The sequence below is a fragment of the Oryx dammah genome, unplaced genomic scaffold, assembly GCF_014754425.2.
Source record: "Oryx dammah isolate SB20612 unplaced genomic scaffold, SCBI_Odam_1.1 HiC_scaffold_19, whole genome shotgun sequence".
Lineage (NCBI taxonomy): Eukaryota > Metazoa > Chordata > Mammalia > Artiodactyla > Bovidae > Oryx > Oryx dammah.
Genome location: NW_024070203.1, coordinates 59,079,415 through 59,098,083, shown reverse-complemented (window position 1 = coordinate 59,098,083; position 18,669 = coordinate 59,079,415). Strand labels below are relative to the sequence as shown.

At 40.4% G+C, this 18,669-nt stretch overlaps 1 protein-coding gene across 1 annotated transcript in view; it reads left to right on the top strand.

Moving 5' to 3' along the window:
- Window positions 1-9,141: 9,141 nt before the first annotated feature.
- Window positions 9,142-18,669, top strand: part of SLC30A8 (solute carrier family 30 member 8) — a 39,733-nt gene continuing 30,205 nt past the window's right edge. Inside the window, exon 1 of the mRNA XM_040261801.1 lies at window positions 9,142-9,212. Within this exon, the coding sequence (XP_040117735.1) occupies window positions 9,142-9,212 (71 nt within the window). The remainder of the gene's footprint in view (window positions 9,213-18,669) is intronic.

Below are 18,669 nucleotides of genomic sequence, written 5' to 3'. Positions count from 1 at the left end.
ACATTTTCTGGCTAGGAAATTGGGGTGAAAGTGAAAGTGAAGTTGCTCAGTCGTATCCGACTCTTTGTGACCCCATGGACTGTAGCCCACCAGGCTCCTCCATCCATGGGATTCTCCAGGAAAGAATACTGGAGTGGGTTGTGATTTCCTTCTCCAGGGGATCTTCCCGACCTAGGGATCGAACCCAGGTCTCCCGCATTGCAGGCAGACACTTTAACCTCTGAGCCACCAGGGAAACCCAAGGAACAAATGTATTCACTGACATATTGAAAATTTTTAAAAAGGACCGAATGCGAACTTGCAGCAGCCAAATTTACAAACTGGGTGCATTCAGCACAACAGTACGGTCAGTGCAGCAGTGAAATCAGTTAGAACTGGGTGGCTGGGCTGGAGGCAGGTGTCAAATAAGCTAGCCCTGAGGGCAATATCTTCTCAGAAGAGGGTGATGCAGGTGAGTACATCTTACTGTCTAAGCCATTAAGCAGAAATTAAATTGCATCTTCAAAGCAAAGAGTGTGAATTAGTAGGAAATGACCAAGTGGGATGCCCGAGGCCTGTAATCTGATCAGCCAATATTGGAAAGGGTATATTTGGGCAGACAATGACTCCACTATGTTCAAATATTAGAACTAACCAGAACACCTCACCTTAGTGGGGGGCCTGGTCCTCATTAAAAAGGAGAAATGACTATTTCATATTGTTGTTGTTTAGTCGCTAAGTTGTATCTGATTCTTTTGCAACCCAATGGACTGTAGCACACCAGGCAAACCAAACAAAAACAAGCATATAAATACAGAGAACAGAGTATTGGTTACCAGAAGGCAAAGGGGGTCAGGGAAGGACAGAATGGGTAGAGTGGAATTAACTATATAGTGCAGAATGAAAGCTAAATTTGGGGGTGATAAGCATGCTATCATGAGAAACACTGGGCTGGAAGAAGCACAAGCTAGAATCAAGATTGCTGGGAGAAATATCAATAACCTCAGATATGCAGATGACACCGACCTTTATGACAGAAAGATGAAAGTGAAAGAGGAGAGTGAAGAAGTTGGCTTAAAGCTCAACATTCAGAAAACGAAGATCATGGCATCTGGTCCCATCACTTCATGGCAAATAGATGGGGAAACAGTGGAAACAGTGTCAGACTTTATCCTTTTGGGCTCCAAAATCACTGCAGATGGTAATTGCAGCCAAGAAATTAAAAGACGCTTACTCCTTGGAAGAAAAGTTATGACCAACCTAGATAGCATATTGAAAAGCAGAGACATTACTTTGCCAATAAAGGTCTGTTTAGTCAAGGCTATGGTTTTTCCAGTGGTCATGTATGGATGCGAGAGTTGGACTATGAGGAAAGCTGAGCACCGAAGAATTGCTGCTTTTGAACTGTGGTGTTGGAGAAGACTCTTGAGAGTCCCTTGGACTGCAAGGAGATCCAACCAGTCCATCCTAAAGGAGACCAGTCCCAGGTGTTCTTTGGAGGGAATGATGCTAAAGCTGAAACTCCAGTACTTTGGCCACCTCATGCGAAGAGTTGACTCGCTGGAAAAGACTCTGATGCTAGGAGGGATTGGGGGCAGGAGGAGAAGGGGACGACAGAGGATGAGATGGCTAGATGGCATCACCGACTCGATGGATGTGAGTTTGAGTGAACTCCGAGAGTTGGTGATGGACAGGGAGGCCTGGCGTGCTGCGATTCATGGGGTTGCAAAGAGTCGGACACGACTGAGCGACTGAACTGAACTGAACTGAAATAATGTTAAAAAGTACAATATTGTACACATGAAACTTATATAATGCTTAAACCAGATACCTCAATAAAAATTAAATTAAAAAAGAACTATTCCCCATTTGCTGACAGCATCATCCATAACAACGATGATTCTAAGAAGTGATGGAGAGTTAGTAGTCATTGGGACATTACATTAATCATAGAATACATTTCTCCTTCTGTTTCCTTCAGTAGAGAATGACCAAGGGGTATCTGAGTTTACTATTTACCAGCTTTCCTGGAAACTAACTTGTGACTAGGAAATGCAGGTTATGACAAATTCCATTCTAACCAACTTCTATCAAAAATTTGTCAGATGGTTTTGCCTTATTGATTTTTGTTGCATAAATAAAGCTTAAACTGTAGAAGGACATTAATTACCATTGTCTTTGCCTTCAGTATTATTTCTGTAGCAGTTTAATCTGAATGTTTATAAAGTTTAAAATGGAATGCTTATTCAGTGAATGATGAATTATCACAATTTTGGTGCAAACTCAGAAAAAATCTTAGTTTTAGATTCTGAAGGCTAAAGGAGAATATTATCTTAGGCACATAAAAATCTGCTGCCAAAGACAATAATTTTCAATGATGTGCTATTTGTTAGCTTGTTATAATTATATATTTTTTCCTCTTTTTCAGAGTTAGCTGACTGTGAAGGAAATGGAAATTCCCATCAGTTCTCACTAACAATATTTGGGTGAATGAATAGCGAGTCTTGGGGTGCAAAAGGTAATAGGATGCCTCACTTGCTATTCTGGATGCAGCTTCAAAGGACTCCTACCCTGGCGGTGGTGGTGAGATTTGCCACAATTGGATTAGAAGCACTTAAAAATGTGGATTCAATGGATGCAAATTTACTAATACCAAAAGAAGAGATGAGTTAGCTGAGATGCCCTGTAGTTGCGCTTCCAAGCAGAAAACCCAGCTGCTGTCCCCTGATGCACTTTGAGTTTGATGTAAAAAGCAATGGCTCAGGCTTTCAGGGGAAAGCTTTGAGGCGGCTTTTGTCTTGTCTCCTAGACTATCTTCTGAGAGGCAGGCTTGTCAGCCTCGAGTCAAATAAATCCAGGCTTCACAATTTGGAGGAGAAGATGAACTATGCCTTTGCTCTCTTGGCATTCATCTGGGGACTTGCTGTGAAGATCCTTCTCCTAGGACGAATTATCAGCCCCTCAAGACTTCACTAAAGGAAAGTAAAGTAAACTGTGCTCATGAAAATTAAATGGAGGCATTCTAGATAATGAAAGAGGGCTGTCTTTCCTTCTCCCTCTCTTGTTTTTTTTTTTTTTTTTAGATTTAGGAATTCAGTGCTTTGTGATGCTCTGTGCGTTTATAGATCAAGGCGCTGGAATATTAGGAAGCATGCTTTTGTTTGCCTTTCTTATTCCAACACCTTAAAATCATGGCTTAGGTCCCTGGGGCCTTCTCTTGCTTGCCAACGCAAATAAAATAGAGAAGAGAGACATGCACTGTGATGAGAATATGAAGCCAGCAGAAAACTGCCCCAGAGTTTGCAAGACACAATCATATGTAACTTGGGGGTTGCGTTTAAGGGTTAACTAGTTTAAATTGAAGAAGACTTGGAAAAGGAAGCATAAGACATGTCGACTAATCAATAAAATATACACTTTGTAAACATCTAAACCACCTAGCCTCAATATTTCTCCCCACTAAAACACTGCTTATTTATTTTTGTATTATTTATTTACATCGATCACACTTAATAAAATATTTCTTTCATTGTTTTAGTATCAATATTTTATCAAGTCTTTTTTTTCCTCAACAAATACAAGTTGCATTTGCACTGGAACATTGTTACAGCTCATATCTTTAAAAATAAAAATGCCCGAACCCCTCCCCTGCCCAAGGAATTATATAGTCCCAATTTATCAAGAAAAAATATAAAACTCAGATGGCTTTCGGTACATTTTCAAGTAAAGTATGGAATATTGGCAGATGCTTTTTATACATGTTCGCTTTAGAGTAAAATGAAATTTTCAGAATGTTCTTTAAAATACAATCCAATTAAATTTCCAGTGTGTTTACAAGCTCCTGGATGGAACTTTTGAAAAACTCACACTGTAGTAATAACCTTATAACCACCTTGCTAAGAAAATGCTAAGCTAAAAATAGTACCTTCATAGTCTGTGTGGGAATGCCTAAGTCTAGAATCTTTAGTAGGTGATTACATTGATGGAGTCTGCGTTTTCTCTCCTGTTCTGTCCTCTTTATTGAGGATACATACTTAATGGCACTCTACTACCACATGGAAGGATAGGGCCAGCACAAATCTCTTATTTGAGAAACTTCATGCCCGAGAATTTGAGGCATCTACTCAGAGTCATCCAGCTAATGGCAGGTTCAAGTTCCCAGGTCTTTTTCCCAGAAACCTCTATTTCCATTCCTTGAGTAATTCTTAGCCTCTACTAAGACTGGGGTCAATTTCTACTTGACAGCCAAGGTATTATCCTTCAGTTCAGTTCAGTCGCTCAGTCGTGTCCAACTCTTTGCAACCCCATGAATCGCAGCATGCCAGGCCTCCCTGTCCATCACCAACTCCCGGAGTTCACTCACACTCACGTCCATTGAGTCGGTGATGCCATCCAGCCATCTCATCTTCTGTCATCCCCTTTTCCTCCTGCCCCCAATACCTCCCAGCATCAGAGTCTTTTCTAATGAGTCAACTCTTCCCATGAGGTGGCCAAAGTATTGGAGTTTCAGCTTTAGCATCATTCTTTCCAAAGAACACCCAGGACTGATCTCCTTTAGAATGGACTGGTTGGATCTCCTTGCAGTCCAAGGGACTCTCAAGAGTCTTTTCCAACACCACAGTTCAAAAACATCAATTCTTCAGCACTCAGCCTTCTTCACAGTCCAACTCTCACATCCATACATGACCACTGGAAAAACCATAGCCTTGACTAGACGGACCTTTGTTGGCAAAGTAATGTTTCTGCTTTTCAATATGCTATCTAGGTTGGTCATAGCTTTTCTTCCAAGAAGTAAGTGTCTTTTAATTTCATCTACAGTGATTTTGGAGCCCCAGAAGATAAAGTCTGACACTGTTTCCACTGTTCCCCATCTATTTCCCATGAAGTGATGGGCCCAGATACCATGATCTTCGTTTTCTGAATGTTGAGCTTTAAGCCAACTTTTTCACTCTCCTCTTTAGACATGGCCAATTACATAGCAGCTCATATCTAGATAAAATTGGTTACATGGTAGATACTACATGGAGTACTGTTATACACAGTATCTCTTTTACTCTTCATAAGAACTCTGTAAGATAGATCCTAAATAATGTCCTCATTTTACAGATGAGAAATGAAAACCACAGAGGTCAGAAAACTTGTTCAAGGAAAGAAGAAAAGGGTCAAACCAGAAACCAAAACTAAGTCTGTGTATACATTTGAATAGACAGAGGAGCCTCGAGGGCTACAGTCCAAGGGGTCGCAAAGAGTCAGACATGACTGAACCGACTTAGCACGCATACATTTGAAAGTCCATACATTAAACCACTCTGATGCATGAATCCCCAAAACATTATGTTGAGAGAAGGAAACCATATACAAAATATTGGACACTGTCAATACCATTTGATTCCATTTTTATGAAGTTCAAAAACAGGTGGAACTAATCAATGGTGACAGAAATCAAAGCTATTGTTTCTGTGGGGTAGGACACTGTCTGGTCAAGGAGGCAAGAGAAATTAAAAAACAAACAAAATCACTCCATTCCACTGCCTCTACACACAAACAACAAGGATACAAACAGAGCAAAAATCAACATTTGTATTTAAAAACAAGTACATTTGCATATGTCTTTGTAAGGAACAGTTATATGCAAACAACATGAGTGTTGTTGAAATAAGAATTTAAATTTGGGGAAGACAGATTGTGAGAACTCAGTACTTTGGTGTGTAGGGATGATTACAATGCTTGTGCGTACACACCTCCTTTCTGCAAGTAAAATAGTAAACCAAGTGTAAGACACACGTGTAAATTATTTTTCCAGATGTGTTAGCTACCACGTGTAAAATCCTATTAAGAAATTTTTGTTGACAGCAGCTAGCATTGGGGAGCAGAACCAGATCTTTGGTTGTGTCAGTTACGTTCTTGTCGCTGATAGAATATTTATTCCCAGAGTTAACTGTTATAAATTGCATTTTGCCCCTTCAGTTGCTACAAGCTTGTGATAGAGAGTGGGCGGAGAGGACAACCTGTAATTCAGGATGGTTTGAAAGCCGGTTGCCTAGGAAACTGGGATAAGCAGCAAAATGCCCACCAAAACCAACTGTCAACAAGATAGGAGGTTTTCTTTTTTGATCTGTGTTGCTTTCCAAATACGTATTTTGTGACTCACGTGGAGTGGCATCCGATTTGGGCCATTAACCCCTAGTGGTCTGTGCAGGCCTGAGTGGGCCAGAGGTTAGTCGAGGAGGGTGGGACATTTTTCATAAACAACACACTGACAACATATTGGGGGAAGGGGAATTATGGTGCAGTTTAAAAGGGGTTTATAAGATAAAATAATCAATAGGTGAATATTTTACATAACATGAATGCAATTCTTGATCATAACTTTACATCTAAGTTTACAGCAGCAAAACCTTTCTTTAATATGAAAATTTTATTTGTTGTAATCCACTATTCCCTGCTGTTATGCTACTTATACCAGAAGCTTTGATTTACAGTCAGGTAATTATCGTCAAGGGTAGTACTTGGGAATTCACAAACCTTTGATGAAAATACTACCTAATTTCCCAGTACTTTAAAAGTATGTGCACACTTAACTTCTTATTTTTAAATGTGTCACACATGCACACACATGCATTTTAGAAGTATGGATACTCAGTACGGCTCAGACGGTGAAGAGACTGCCTGCAATGTGGGAGACCCACATTGGATCCCTGGGTGGGGAAGATCCCCTGGAGAAGGAAATGCAACCCACTCCAGTAATCTTGCCTGGAGAATTCCATAGGTAGAGGAGCCCTGCACGCTACAGTCCATGGGGTTGCAAAGAGTCAGACACAACTGAGTGACTAACACACACACACACACACACACACACACATGCATATATATTTAATAAAATCATATGAAACTGCTGGGTCTACAAAAATGGCAATTTTATATACTTCAACTCATGAGCGATCATAGAATACACTTTTTTCTCACCTTTTTTTTTGCTTGGATCCCCGTTTTCTCTTTCCCCACTTCCACCTTACCCTGTCTATATCAGCTCTACTCTGTCCTCACATATCCCTATGCTATCCTCTTCTCACTGGCAATTCATATTAGTAACTGTGTATGTATATATTTCCATACTCATGGAATCATGAACTCAGATCTCCTGCACTGCAGGCAGATTCTTTACTCTCTGAACCACCAGGGAAGGCCCATGGAATCACAAACAGGTACAAATATATCTGTGCATCTGTATGCGTGCCAGCCACCAAACTCATCATGTGAAACCTCAAACTTTCAGATTGCTTTTTGCTCTGTTGAAGGCTATAGCTAAATACTCTAATTCCTGCATTTGAATAATACTTATCTCCTCTTCTTGGCACTTATCTTTAAGGGATTTCAGCCTGGTTTTAAGTAGTTGCTTCACTTTTTTTGATACTCATTCACTTGAATTCTCTTTCTTTTATTATGTGCTAGAAACTACTCACAAATGATTCAAGCTGTAAACTATGGCAACAGGTCACATGATCGATTAGTCATTCTTTCCTCATTTCTTACTTCTGCATCCATAGAATAGCCTATTATTTTGCAAAGTTAAGAATAAGGATGTAAGAGAAGGAAATACTTTAACACCAGACCCAGAATTTCTCCTGTGAAGAAAAATGGCCTCCCAGAGCCATTTCTCTGATTTCCATCTGTCAGAGCAAAGTTAATGATCAGGTAGGCAGTGGGGCCACATGAAGAGACCTTAGAATTCATGTTAGAGAGGAGAGTGTTTGAAAGCTTAAAAGAGACAAGACGTACAGCTTTACGGCAGATGTCATAGGAAACCTCAGCCACTCAGTGAAAGGTGACTTCTCCCCTCACTATAGTCTATAGTCATTGCCATTGAATTCCACTCTCCTTCCAGGAGATAATATTGATTTAATGGCGGGAGATCTCTGCTCAGTAACATGGGTAAATCCCCAGGGTGCTGGGCCACTGGGCTACTCCAGGGCTACACCACTCTGAGTTTTCTCATTAGGGAATTGGTCTTGACAGAGGGAGAAGGAGCTCAGGACTCAGAGGTGGAGGGTCTATGCCCTCTTCTCCACTTTGCCCTCACCTGCCCCTGCGTGCACCTCCATAGTTCTTGGGTGGTGTTTGGCTCACACGTAAAGGTCTGCTGTGTGACCAGGCTGTTGTCCTTGGGCCATGGTCCTTTCTCTTATTTGGAAATTTCTTTGTCATGAAATAAAAGGTCAATTCACAGGAATTTGGAGATTGAAGTTCTCTTGAGATCAAGTGAGAAGACTCCATTTCTAAGATCTGTGATGGGTTTGCCTGGTAGGATCGGCTTGAGCCCGTCTTTTATCCTCAGCCAAGGGCCCCCTGGCCATGCAGAGCACAGATCATTCTAGTTCTTGTGTGACTGAGGGTTGCTATTTATTTAGAAGCTGAGACTGCCCTCCTCCTGCCTGTCAAAAGGGTTTCAAAGCTGCCGCACTAGGAACTGTTTCAGATTACGGATTTCAGTGACTAACCACCCATGTCTTCGCTTCAGTAGTGAAATCCCCAAATGGTCCTAGAAGAGAAGAGAAGTAAATCGTGACAGCTGCTTAGAGGGCATTTCAGAACTAAATCCCAGGAGAGATGATTTTAAGTTCGGAGAGAGACCTCCCCACTCACCACTGAAGAAAAAGAAAATGGAAAGGAGGGTGGGGAATAGTACCATACAGAAGGTCACTGTTTGCAGCTCACTCAGGTGTACTCTGAAGACCAACCCCCTACATCAACAATTAGTAGTTGACCCTTGAGCTCCTCTACCTTCCAGAAAGCACAACAGAATCAGATATCATGGGAAGTACACACACACACACACACACACACACTCACACTCACACACACTCACACACACACACACACTCACACTCCATATGTTCCTACCTGCAGGAAACAAGTTTCTCTGTGTGAGAGAATGAGGCCAGGTGATATTTCAAACAGAGTATAATTTTAGCAGATCTATCAAGAACATTGATGTGGGAGGCTTCTTACTGTAATCCCGGAAGTCTTTTCATTTTTCCTTTGGAAAGTGTGAGAATAACTGTAACGCTGCTTCTCTTCCAAAACTGGACAGTGGGTTAAAGATCAGCAGCCACTGACACAACAACAATAACAGCAACAGCCAAAGCTTTTATCCTGGCCACCATGGAGTTTCTTGAAAGAACTTACCTCGTGAATGACAAAGCCACCAAGATGTACGCCTTCACACTAGACAGGTAACAGACATCTGATTCTGCTTCACAATTTTCTGTGTCTTGAATATTCACAAAGTTCCTAGATCCTACTGCTTCAGACTTGGAGACTTCTGCTGTTGCAACCCAGGGGCATTTTGCAAAATTTTATCAACTGTTGATTGACTTGTATAATTTATATTCTGAAAAGGTCGTACTCTGTATAGTTGATTTGATTCCTTACATATCCTGAGTGCATGAAGGATACATCTTATTAATATATTTTTATCTGTAGATTTTCTTTAAAATTTGATATATACAATCTAATGTGTTTACCTTTCTTTCCCTCAATTATTCCTACTCTTAAGATGGTAAATTTTAGTAAATTATATTTAGAAAGAATTAAGGTTTTTTCCAACTATGTGGCAAATTGTGGTTACCCTGATCTTAATTGCTGTTTCCTTAATTATATAATATCATTATCAAATATTCACACCTAGAATAAATACCGCTGAGTTTAATGTTCTACCTAGCTCTAGTTCTTTTTATTATCTTCCACAGTGCCAAGTGCAATGTATTCATTCATTTCCCCCTTATTTAGCAATTATTGGTTGAACACATCTGGATATATAATGAAACAGAAACATTCCTAGTCACAGATCTCTGTCTTCTTGAAAGTTTGAGTCTAATATAGAATGTGTTTGAGAAATAGGCAATTACAAAATGGCATGTGTTTATTCTAGGAGCGTTCAGTAAGAATATCTCAAGGGAACCTAGGTCTTTGCTGGACTTTGGGAGCCAGAGAAAGCTTTTCAGCAGTGATAGACTGAGAATTGAAACAGAAAAAGGAGTTAGAGTAAAGTTAGGGAAACCCTACATAGCGGGTAGGGTTACAAAAGTTTGCCTGATTGAGGTAATTTCCTGGTAAAGATAGAGGCAAATAAGAAGGAGATTTTGATGCGTTTGGGGAATTCAATCCAAGAGAAACATACTCAGAATACATAGATTAATGAATGAGAATCTGAAAAAGATTTATGTTAGGAGTGGAATTTAAGAGAATACATACCCATAATAGTATGTTTAATGTTTTTGTGCATTTCATGAAGCCAAATTAATATTCCAAAGAGTAGTGGTATTGTGTTTGATAGCATCAAATATTTGAGCAACTGCAAAGGGACTTTTCCTTAGGATATTTATAACTTTGCTTAAAAAGTATACAACAAAGAATCTAGCACATTATCTCATATTGTAAGAATTATTTTTCTTGGAAAATAATGTTAGATGTGATTTATTGAGATCATAAACAATAAAGCCTCATGTTAGGTCAGCAGAAATTTTAAACAACAAATTGTTAACACTATGGACACTATTAATAGAGCATCTCTACATGATGGAATTAATAGTATTTCCCTTCTCATTAAAATAGACCATTTAGCCCTCTGTGATGCAAATAAAGCAACGGTTTATGGTTAGGGGGTCTCATTTACCTCATATATGGGCACAGTTTTCAGGATACAGTGATGATAAAAACTGTCAAGCTCATTTTTACTTTCTTTTCAAATAGAAACAATAGAACCTATAGGACTCCTTGTTTTCACTGCCAAGGAAACTTTTAGCTGAGGTAGTATCAGTCCTCTAAGGGAAAGACGTGTAGCTCTCTGTTCTTATGGCCTGATTCTCCCAAGGTTAGAGCCTGGTGGGGGAACTAAGATTCCACAAGCCACATGGGTGCTGCCAAAAACAAACAAACAAAAAACCCAAAGACACTTGAACCTACATAACATTATTTATCCTAATCCCTCATTTTGCCACATAGGAAAGGGAATTCCAAAGAGAATAAATACCATTCTTAAGGCTGGATGTCTGATTATAGCAGGGATGTGGACTCACACCTCCTGTTTGTAAATTCTGTTCCCCTCCCTTCCCACTCTCCTGCAGACACACTAAACACAAAGCAAGAAAGTACTAATGTACTGATATTTGCTATAACATGAATAAACCTTGAAAGCATTATGCTAAATGAGAGAAGCCGGTCACAAAACTACATAATGTATGATTCTCTTTATAGAAAATATCCAGAATAGGCAATTTTATAAAGACAGAAAGTAGACTAGTGGTTTCTTGAGGTAGTACTGTGTGTGAGAAGATTGGGGATTTGCTGGGTATGGAATTTCTTTTGGGGGTGATGAAAATGTTCTAAATTAGATTGTGGTGATGGTTGTTTGAGTGTGTGTTAGTCGCTCAGTCCAGTCTGACTTTTGCAACCCCATGGATTGTAGACTGCCAGTCTTCTCTGTCCATGGGATTCTCCAGACAAGAATACTGGGGTGGGTGCCATTCTCTTCTCCAGGGGAACTTCCTAGCCCAGGGATTGGATCAAACCCGGGTCTCCTGCATTGTAGGCAGATTTCTTCATCATCTGAACCACCAGGGAAGCTCTATTTGGATATCAGATTAGTTGCTCAGTCATGTCCAGCTCTTTGTGACCCCATGGTCCGTAGCCCACCAGGCTCCTCTGTCCATGGGGATTCTCTAGGCAAGAATACTGGAGTGGGTATCCATTCCCTTTTCCAGGGGATCTTCCCAAGCCAGGGATCAAGACCAGATCTCCTGCATTACAGGTGGATTCTTTACTGTCTGAGCCAGCAGGGAAGCCCAAGAATACTGGAGCAGGCAGCCTATCCTTTCTCCAGGGGATCTTCCCATCCCAGGAATCCAACTGGAGTCTCCTGCATTGCAGGCAGATTCTTTACTAACTGAGCCACCAGGGAAGCAGCCTATTTGGATATAAATATATATAAGGTTTCAGTGAGATGGGTGGAAAATTGTTTTGAGTGACTGTATTACTTATTTAAAGCTAAACTTTGAAAACCAGTCACTCTCAATAGCTTGAAGTGCTTAATTAAAACACTTACATCTATAGTCTCTCAACTTTCCCATATACCACTCTTTTTAACCTTTCCTCTCTCAGTCACTGCCCATGATACCACACAGCCTCTGTTACTGTCTGCTGGTTTGCCATGTCCCCCCTCTGCTAGGACATAAAGCTTCTTAGATCAGGAGCTTTGTTTGTATCAAGGACACGGTATCTTTAGCACCTTTGATGGGGCAGATGTATGGTAGACATGCAATACATTTGTTGAATGGATGAATACATGAAGCGGTTGAAATGCCATGGTGCGACCTAAGCTTCTATTTCCTCTCCCAAGAGGACTAGCGATTTGAGGTTCTCAGGAAAAGTAATGTTAGAGTACAAAAACAAAGTGATTTTATGTAGTCAATGTATAAATAAGAAGTTAAAAAATTATCTAGTTGGCCAAAAATGTTGAAAAATCTATTTGGCCAGCCCAATATTACCAGTTCCACTTCAAAGGTATAGAAATAAAAACCTTTAACCTCTAAAACCAAATGAAAATAAGACACAAATTAAAAAAAAAAATTCTCTGGGGTCACAAAATAAAGCTCCACTCTTTAATTCCTTTTTAAAGGGATGAAGTCAAAGTTCTAGGCTACTGATGTCAAATTTTCTAATATTTCGTTATTTTTCTTCTCTGTTTCTACCTACCATCCCCCCCACCCCCGGCCTGCCTTTTTTTTTTTTTTTCTCTTTGAAACTACAGTAAATTTCTTTGCTCTACCCTATTGCTCCTGCTCTTCAAAGCCTCAGTCATATTTGAATGGGTGGGAATTCTGGTGATTTACTCCTTGACAGATTCACATTTCATTTTTTTTTATATATTCTAGCATTTGCTTTCTAGAACCGATGTTTTAAAATTCTTAGAATTTGCATCACTTTCAGATTGAAGGCCTGTCCTACGTCTAGAGATAGATCACTTTGGTCTTATGAGACGATGAGGAGTATATTTTAACTTCGGTTTTTAACTGCTTTTGGAACTGTAGACCCTTTGGGGAGTTCAGTGAAGGTGGTGGGTTCCTGCCTCTCCCCATAAAACACATTCATATACATGCATGAACACACACTGCTTCCAAGTTCAGTACCACTTGTGGATTTCTGGCTTAGTGCTTCAAGAAAAAATCACAGCTCCTGTCCTTGTCTAGGACAAGGTAGTCGTATTAAAAGTAAAAACCGGCCAGGTTTTGTGCACTTTTCCTCTGTGGCATTGCACACAGGCTGTGCCTCTGGTAGTGGTCCTGTCATGCTCTGCCTTCAAAAATGATCCAAGGTAAGTTCACTCACCCCCTGATTTTCTCTGCCTACAAGGTTATGAAAAACAGAAAATAAAGCGAAGTAACCAGTGGTCATACGAACAATGCCAGAACATTTGGTGACCCTGTCCCTCTCACACTGCCTTCTCAGCACAAAGCAAAAGGAAACCACCATGCTCTCCTATTAATTCTCTGGCTCCTCTGAGTCAATGACCATTGGTGACTAACAGTACTATGCTATACGGCTGCTAATTATCAGTGTGTATCACATTACAAAGGTGAAAATCTATAGATATAGGAACTATATGTGTCTTTTGCCAAATGGTTCTTATTCCAATTAGATTATTTAGAATTCTTCAAAATACTGAGTGCTATTAACATCACCAGCAAAAACACTCTGAAGCCAATTTGTCAACATACATGAAATTCCTTAAAAATGTAGATATTCTTTAACCAAGTAATTCCCCTTTCAGGATTACATTTTGAGGAAATAATAATCTATTGAGTAAAGATTAAATATAAGGATATGAATCACAGCAGAGCTTATACAAGCAAATAATTAGAAGAGTCAATTATTCAATTTTAAGAAATATTATACTAAGTATAATATTCTCTATATTGAACTAATGATGCAGAATATTTAATAAATTGAAAAAATGTTAATAATATACACAGCTAAAAATCAGGTCCCAAAGCTGTATCTTTGGTGGAATCCCCAGCCCACCTCCACTGAGTTTCAGTCATGTGACCTGGGTGGAGTTTACCCCTCTCAGCTCTAGGAGTCAGTGTGTTGGGTTTAGCCAGTCTTCTGGCTGTAACAAGGTCTAAGCCAATTAGCCCATCCATATTCCTCTGGCTTTAAAGGCAGGCCAAATCAGCATGCAACTCAGGACTCCTGTTTAGCAGTTGGGAGAATGAACACTCTTTCTCCCTGTATAATAAAACACAAGTACAGAGTCCTGATTACCTTGGGCAACTATTCCTTCCACTTTATGATAAAAATTAAGCCTGCAGTAAAAGAGTAGTAGAGAACTGCAGAGCAATGGCTCTGGAGCTTTGATAAATCAGGCCTGATGCCTCTAGATGTTTTCAGCTGCAAAACCAAGAATTCCCAGATATTGACCTACCTAGCATGAGCTTCGTTTTCTGTACTTGCAATGAAAACATTCTCATTAATATGGACTCTAAGAAAAAAGTGAATCACAACAAATTCTGAAAAATTCTTAAACAGATGGGAATATCAGACTACTTTATTTGTCTCCTGAGAAACAGGAAGTTAGACTATTAACTATTTAACAGGAAGTTAAATAGTTAGAAGATGCTTCTAACTATTGCTATAGTTAGAACTAGACATGGAACAATTGACTGGTTCAAAATTGGGAAAGGAATACGTCAAGGCTGTATATTGTCATCCTGCTTATTTAACTTGTATGCAGAGTACATCATACGAAATGCCAGGCTGGATGAATCACAAGTTGAAATCAACACTTCTGGGCAAAATATCAACAACCTCAAGATATGCAGATATTATCACTCTAATGGCAGAAAGTGAAGAGGAACTACAGAGCCTCTTAATAAAGGTGAAAGAAGTGGGTGAAAACACTGGCTTGAAACTCAACAGTCAAAAAACTAAGATCATGGCATCCAGTCCCATCAGTGCATGGAAAATAGAAAGGGAAAAAGTGGAAACAGTGACAGATTTATTTTCTTGGGCTCCAAAATCACTGTGGATGGTGACTGCAGCCATGAAATTAGAAGGCAACTTGCTCTTTGGAAGACAAGCTGTGAGGAATCTAGACATCATATTAAAAAGCAGAGACAACACTTTGCCAACAAAGGTCTGTATAGTCAAAGAAAGTGAAAGTGTGAGTCTCCCAGTTATGTCTGAATCTTCTCCTGTGGACTATAGCCTGCCAGGCTCCTCTTTCCATTGAGTCGTCCAGGCAAGAATACTGGAGTGGGCTGCCATTTCCTTCTCCAGAGGATCTTCCTGAACTAGAGATCGAACCCGGGTCTCCTGCATTGTAGCCAGATTCGTTACCATCTGAGCCGCCAGGGAAGCCCTAGCAGGCTTAGTCATGGCTACGGGTTTTCCAATAGTCATGTACGGACGTGAGAGATGGACCACAAAGAGGCTGAGTGCTGAAGAACTGATGCTTTCAGATTGTGGTGCTGGAGAAGACTCTTGAGAGCTCCCTTGAGAGGCTGCAAGATCAAACCAGTCAATCTTAAAGGACATCAACCCTGACTATTCATTGGAAAGACTGATACTGAAGCTGAAGCTCCAATACTTTGGTTACCTGATCTGAAGAGCTGACTCACTGGAAAAGACCCTTATGCTGGGAAAGACTGAAGGCAAAAGGAGAAGGGTGTGGCAGAGGATGAGATGGTTAGATACTATCACCGACTCAATGGACATGAATTTGAGCAAACTCCAGGAGATGGTGGAGGACAGAGGAGCCTGGGGTGCTACAGTCCATGGGGTCACAAACTGTTGGACACAACTTAGTGAGAGAACGACAGCAACAACTAAGTAAAAAAAGTGCATTTATGTATTACAAAGCTACACAAAAACTATCAGTAATATTTGTCTCTTGGAAGTATGTTTATTAGTGATTTTCCCCTCTGTTTTGTACCTTTTTGTAATTCCAGTTTTTCTATAATGAATATGTAGAATGCTCACACTACCACACAATTGCACTCATCTCACACGCTAGTAAAGTATTGCTCAAAATTCTCCAAGCCAGGCTTCAGCAATATGTGAACCGTGAACTTCCAGATGTTCAAGCTGGTTTTAGAAAAGGCAGAGGAACCAAAGATCAAATTGCCAACATCTGCTGGATCATGGAAAAAGCAAGAGAGTTCCAGAAAAACATCTATTTCTGCTTTCTTGACTATGCCAAAGCCTTTGACTGTGTGGATCACAAGAAACTGTGGAAAATTCTGAAAGAGATGGGAATACCAGACCACCTGACCTGCCTCTTGAGAAACCTGTATGCAGGTCAGGAAGCAAGAGTTAGACCTGGACATGGAACAACAGACTGGTTCCAAACAGGAAAAGGACTACGTCAAGGCTGTACATTGTCATCCTGCTTATTTAACTTCTATGCAGAGTACATCATGAGAAATGCTAGGTTGCAAGAAGCACAAGCTGGAATCAAGATTGCCGGGAGAAATATCAATAACCTCAGACACGCAGATGACACCACCCTTATGGCAGAAAGTAAAAAGGAACTAAAAAGCCTCTTGATGAAAGTGAAAGAGGAGAGTGAAAAAGTTGGCTTAAAGCTCAACATTCAGAAAACAATGATCATGGCATCTGGTCCCATCACTTCATGGGAAATAGCTGGGGAAACAGTGGAAACAGTGTCAGACTTTATTTGGGGGGGCTCCAAAATCACTGCAGATGGTGATTGCAGCCATGAAATTAAAAGACGCTTACTCCTTGGAAGGAAAGTTATGACCAACCTAGATAGCATATTGAAAAGTAGAGACATTACTTTGCCAACAAAGGTCCATCTAGTCAAGGCTATGTTTTTCCCAGTATGTGTATGGAGTGAGAGTTGGACTGTGAAGAAAGCTGAGTGCTGAAGAATTGATGCTTTTGAACTGTGGTGTTGTAGAAGACTCTTGAGTCCCTTGGACTGCAAGGAGATCCAACCAGTCCATTCTGAAGGAGACCAGTCCTGGATGTTCTTTGTACGGACTGATGCTAAAGCTGAAACTCCAATACTTTGGCCACCTCATGGGAAGAGTTGACTCATTAGAAAAGACTCTGATGCTGGGAGGGATTGAGGGCAGGAGGAGAAGGGGATGACAGAGGATGAGATGGCTGGATGGCATCACTGACTCTACGGACATGAGTTTGAGTGAACTCTGGGGGTTTGTGATGGACAGGGAGGCCTGGCGTGCTGCAGTTCATAGGGTCGCAAAGAGTGGGACATGATTGAGTGACTGAACCGAACTGAACTGAACTGAGAATTATAATTATAAATATCATTTAAGCCAAAACCATCAGATCTTTTTCTGGATGGTGATAAGACCAATGAAGTAACTCTTCAAGTGGAGGAAAATAATTTATTTCTATCTTTGTGCCTTTAAAAGCCATGAATGCAAGTTCTTCTAAGATTCTTATTAATGTCTTCTAATAAGTTTAGTAAAATCATAAGCCTGAGTAGTTTGAGATCACTGTGGAGGTAAACTTTGGTTTTAAGCATGGGCAGGGTGAAAACAAGACTGAGCTTGGAGTCCCAGCTCTGCCATTTCTCAGCTATCTGACCTCAGGAAATTATTAAAGTCTCTGAATCTTAATTACTTCCATAAGAAACTGTGTTGTTTGTTTTTCAGCTGTTCAGTTGTGTCTGATCTTTTGTGACCCGCATAGACTGTAACCGACAGGCTCCTCTATGTGGCACTGGATTAATGTCATCTACAATCCTTGCATCTGTGAAATTCTATATTTCTATAAATGACTCCATATTTCTATGAATTCTTTATACTTGAACAGAACAAAAATGCACTGCCTCTTTTGGGAAGTACAAGTAGATTTAACTCTCATTGGGCTTCCCTAGTGGCTCAGTGGTAAAGAATCTGCTTGTCAAATGCAGGAGATGTGAGTTTGATACCTGGGTTGGGAAGATCCCCTGGAGAAGAAATGGAAAACCACTCCAGTATTCTTGCCTGGGAAATCCCATGGAGAGAGGAGCCTGGTGGGCTACAGTCCATGGGGTTGCAAAGGAGTCTGACATGACTTAGCTGCTAAAGAACAACAAACTCTCATTACAGCTTTGATAGATGGTAGAGATTTCTACAAAGCTGTGTTAAGGGTCCATATGGACTCAGCAGGGAAAAGTGCTATAACCTATTAACAATGTGACTGTTGGGAAGAAAGACAGTGATGGCACGCCACAGTATTTCCATCACCAGGCTGGCTCATACACACATTACTCATTAATAATAATAATAATCTCATCACTGCCCCTTTCTAAATTTATAGCAGTGCCCAAAATCTTTTCAGTGAAGTAGCTGGGAAGGAAATGAATCAAAATGTATTTGCTTCCTTTCTCCTTTTTTTTTGATCTCTTTTAAAAAATGAATTTATCTTTGGCTGCACTGGGTCTTCCTTGCTGTGTGCAAGCTTTCTCTAGTTGCAGCGATCGGGGGCTACCCTTTGTTGCAGGTGTGTAGGCTTTTTAAATTTTTCTTCATTGTGGTGGCTTCTATTGTTGCAGTGGGTTCTCTTGTTGCGGAGCCTGGGCTTTAGGGTGCTTGGGCTCAGTAGTTGTGGCTTGCAAGCTTAGATGCCCCACTGCACGTGGAATATTCCTGGACCAGG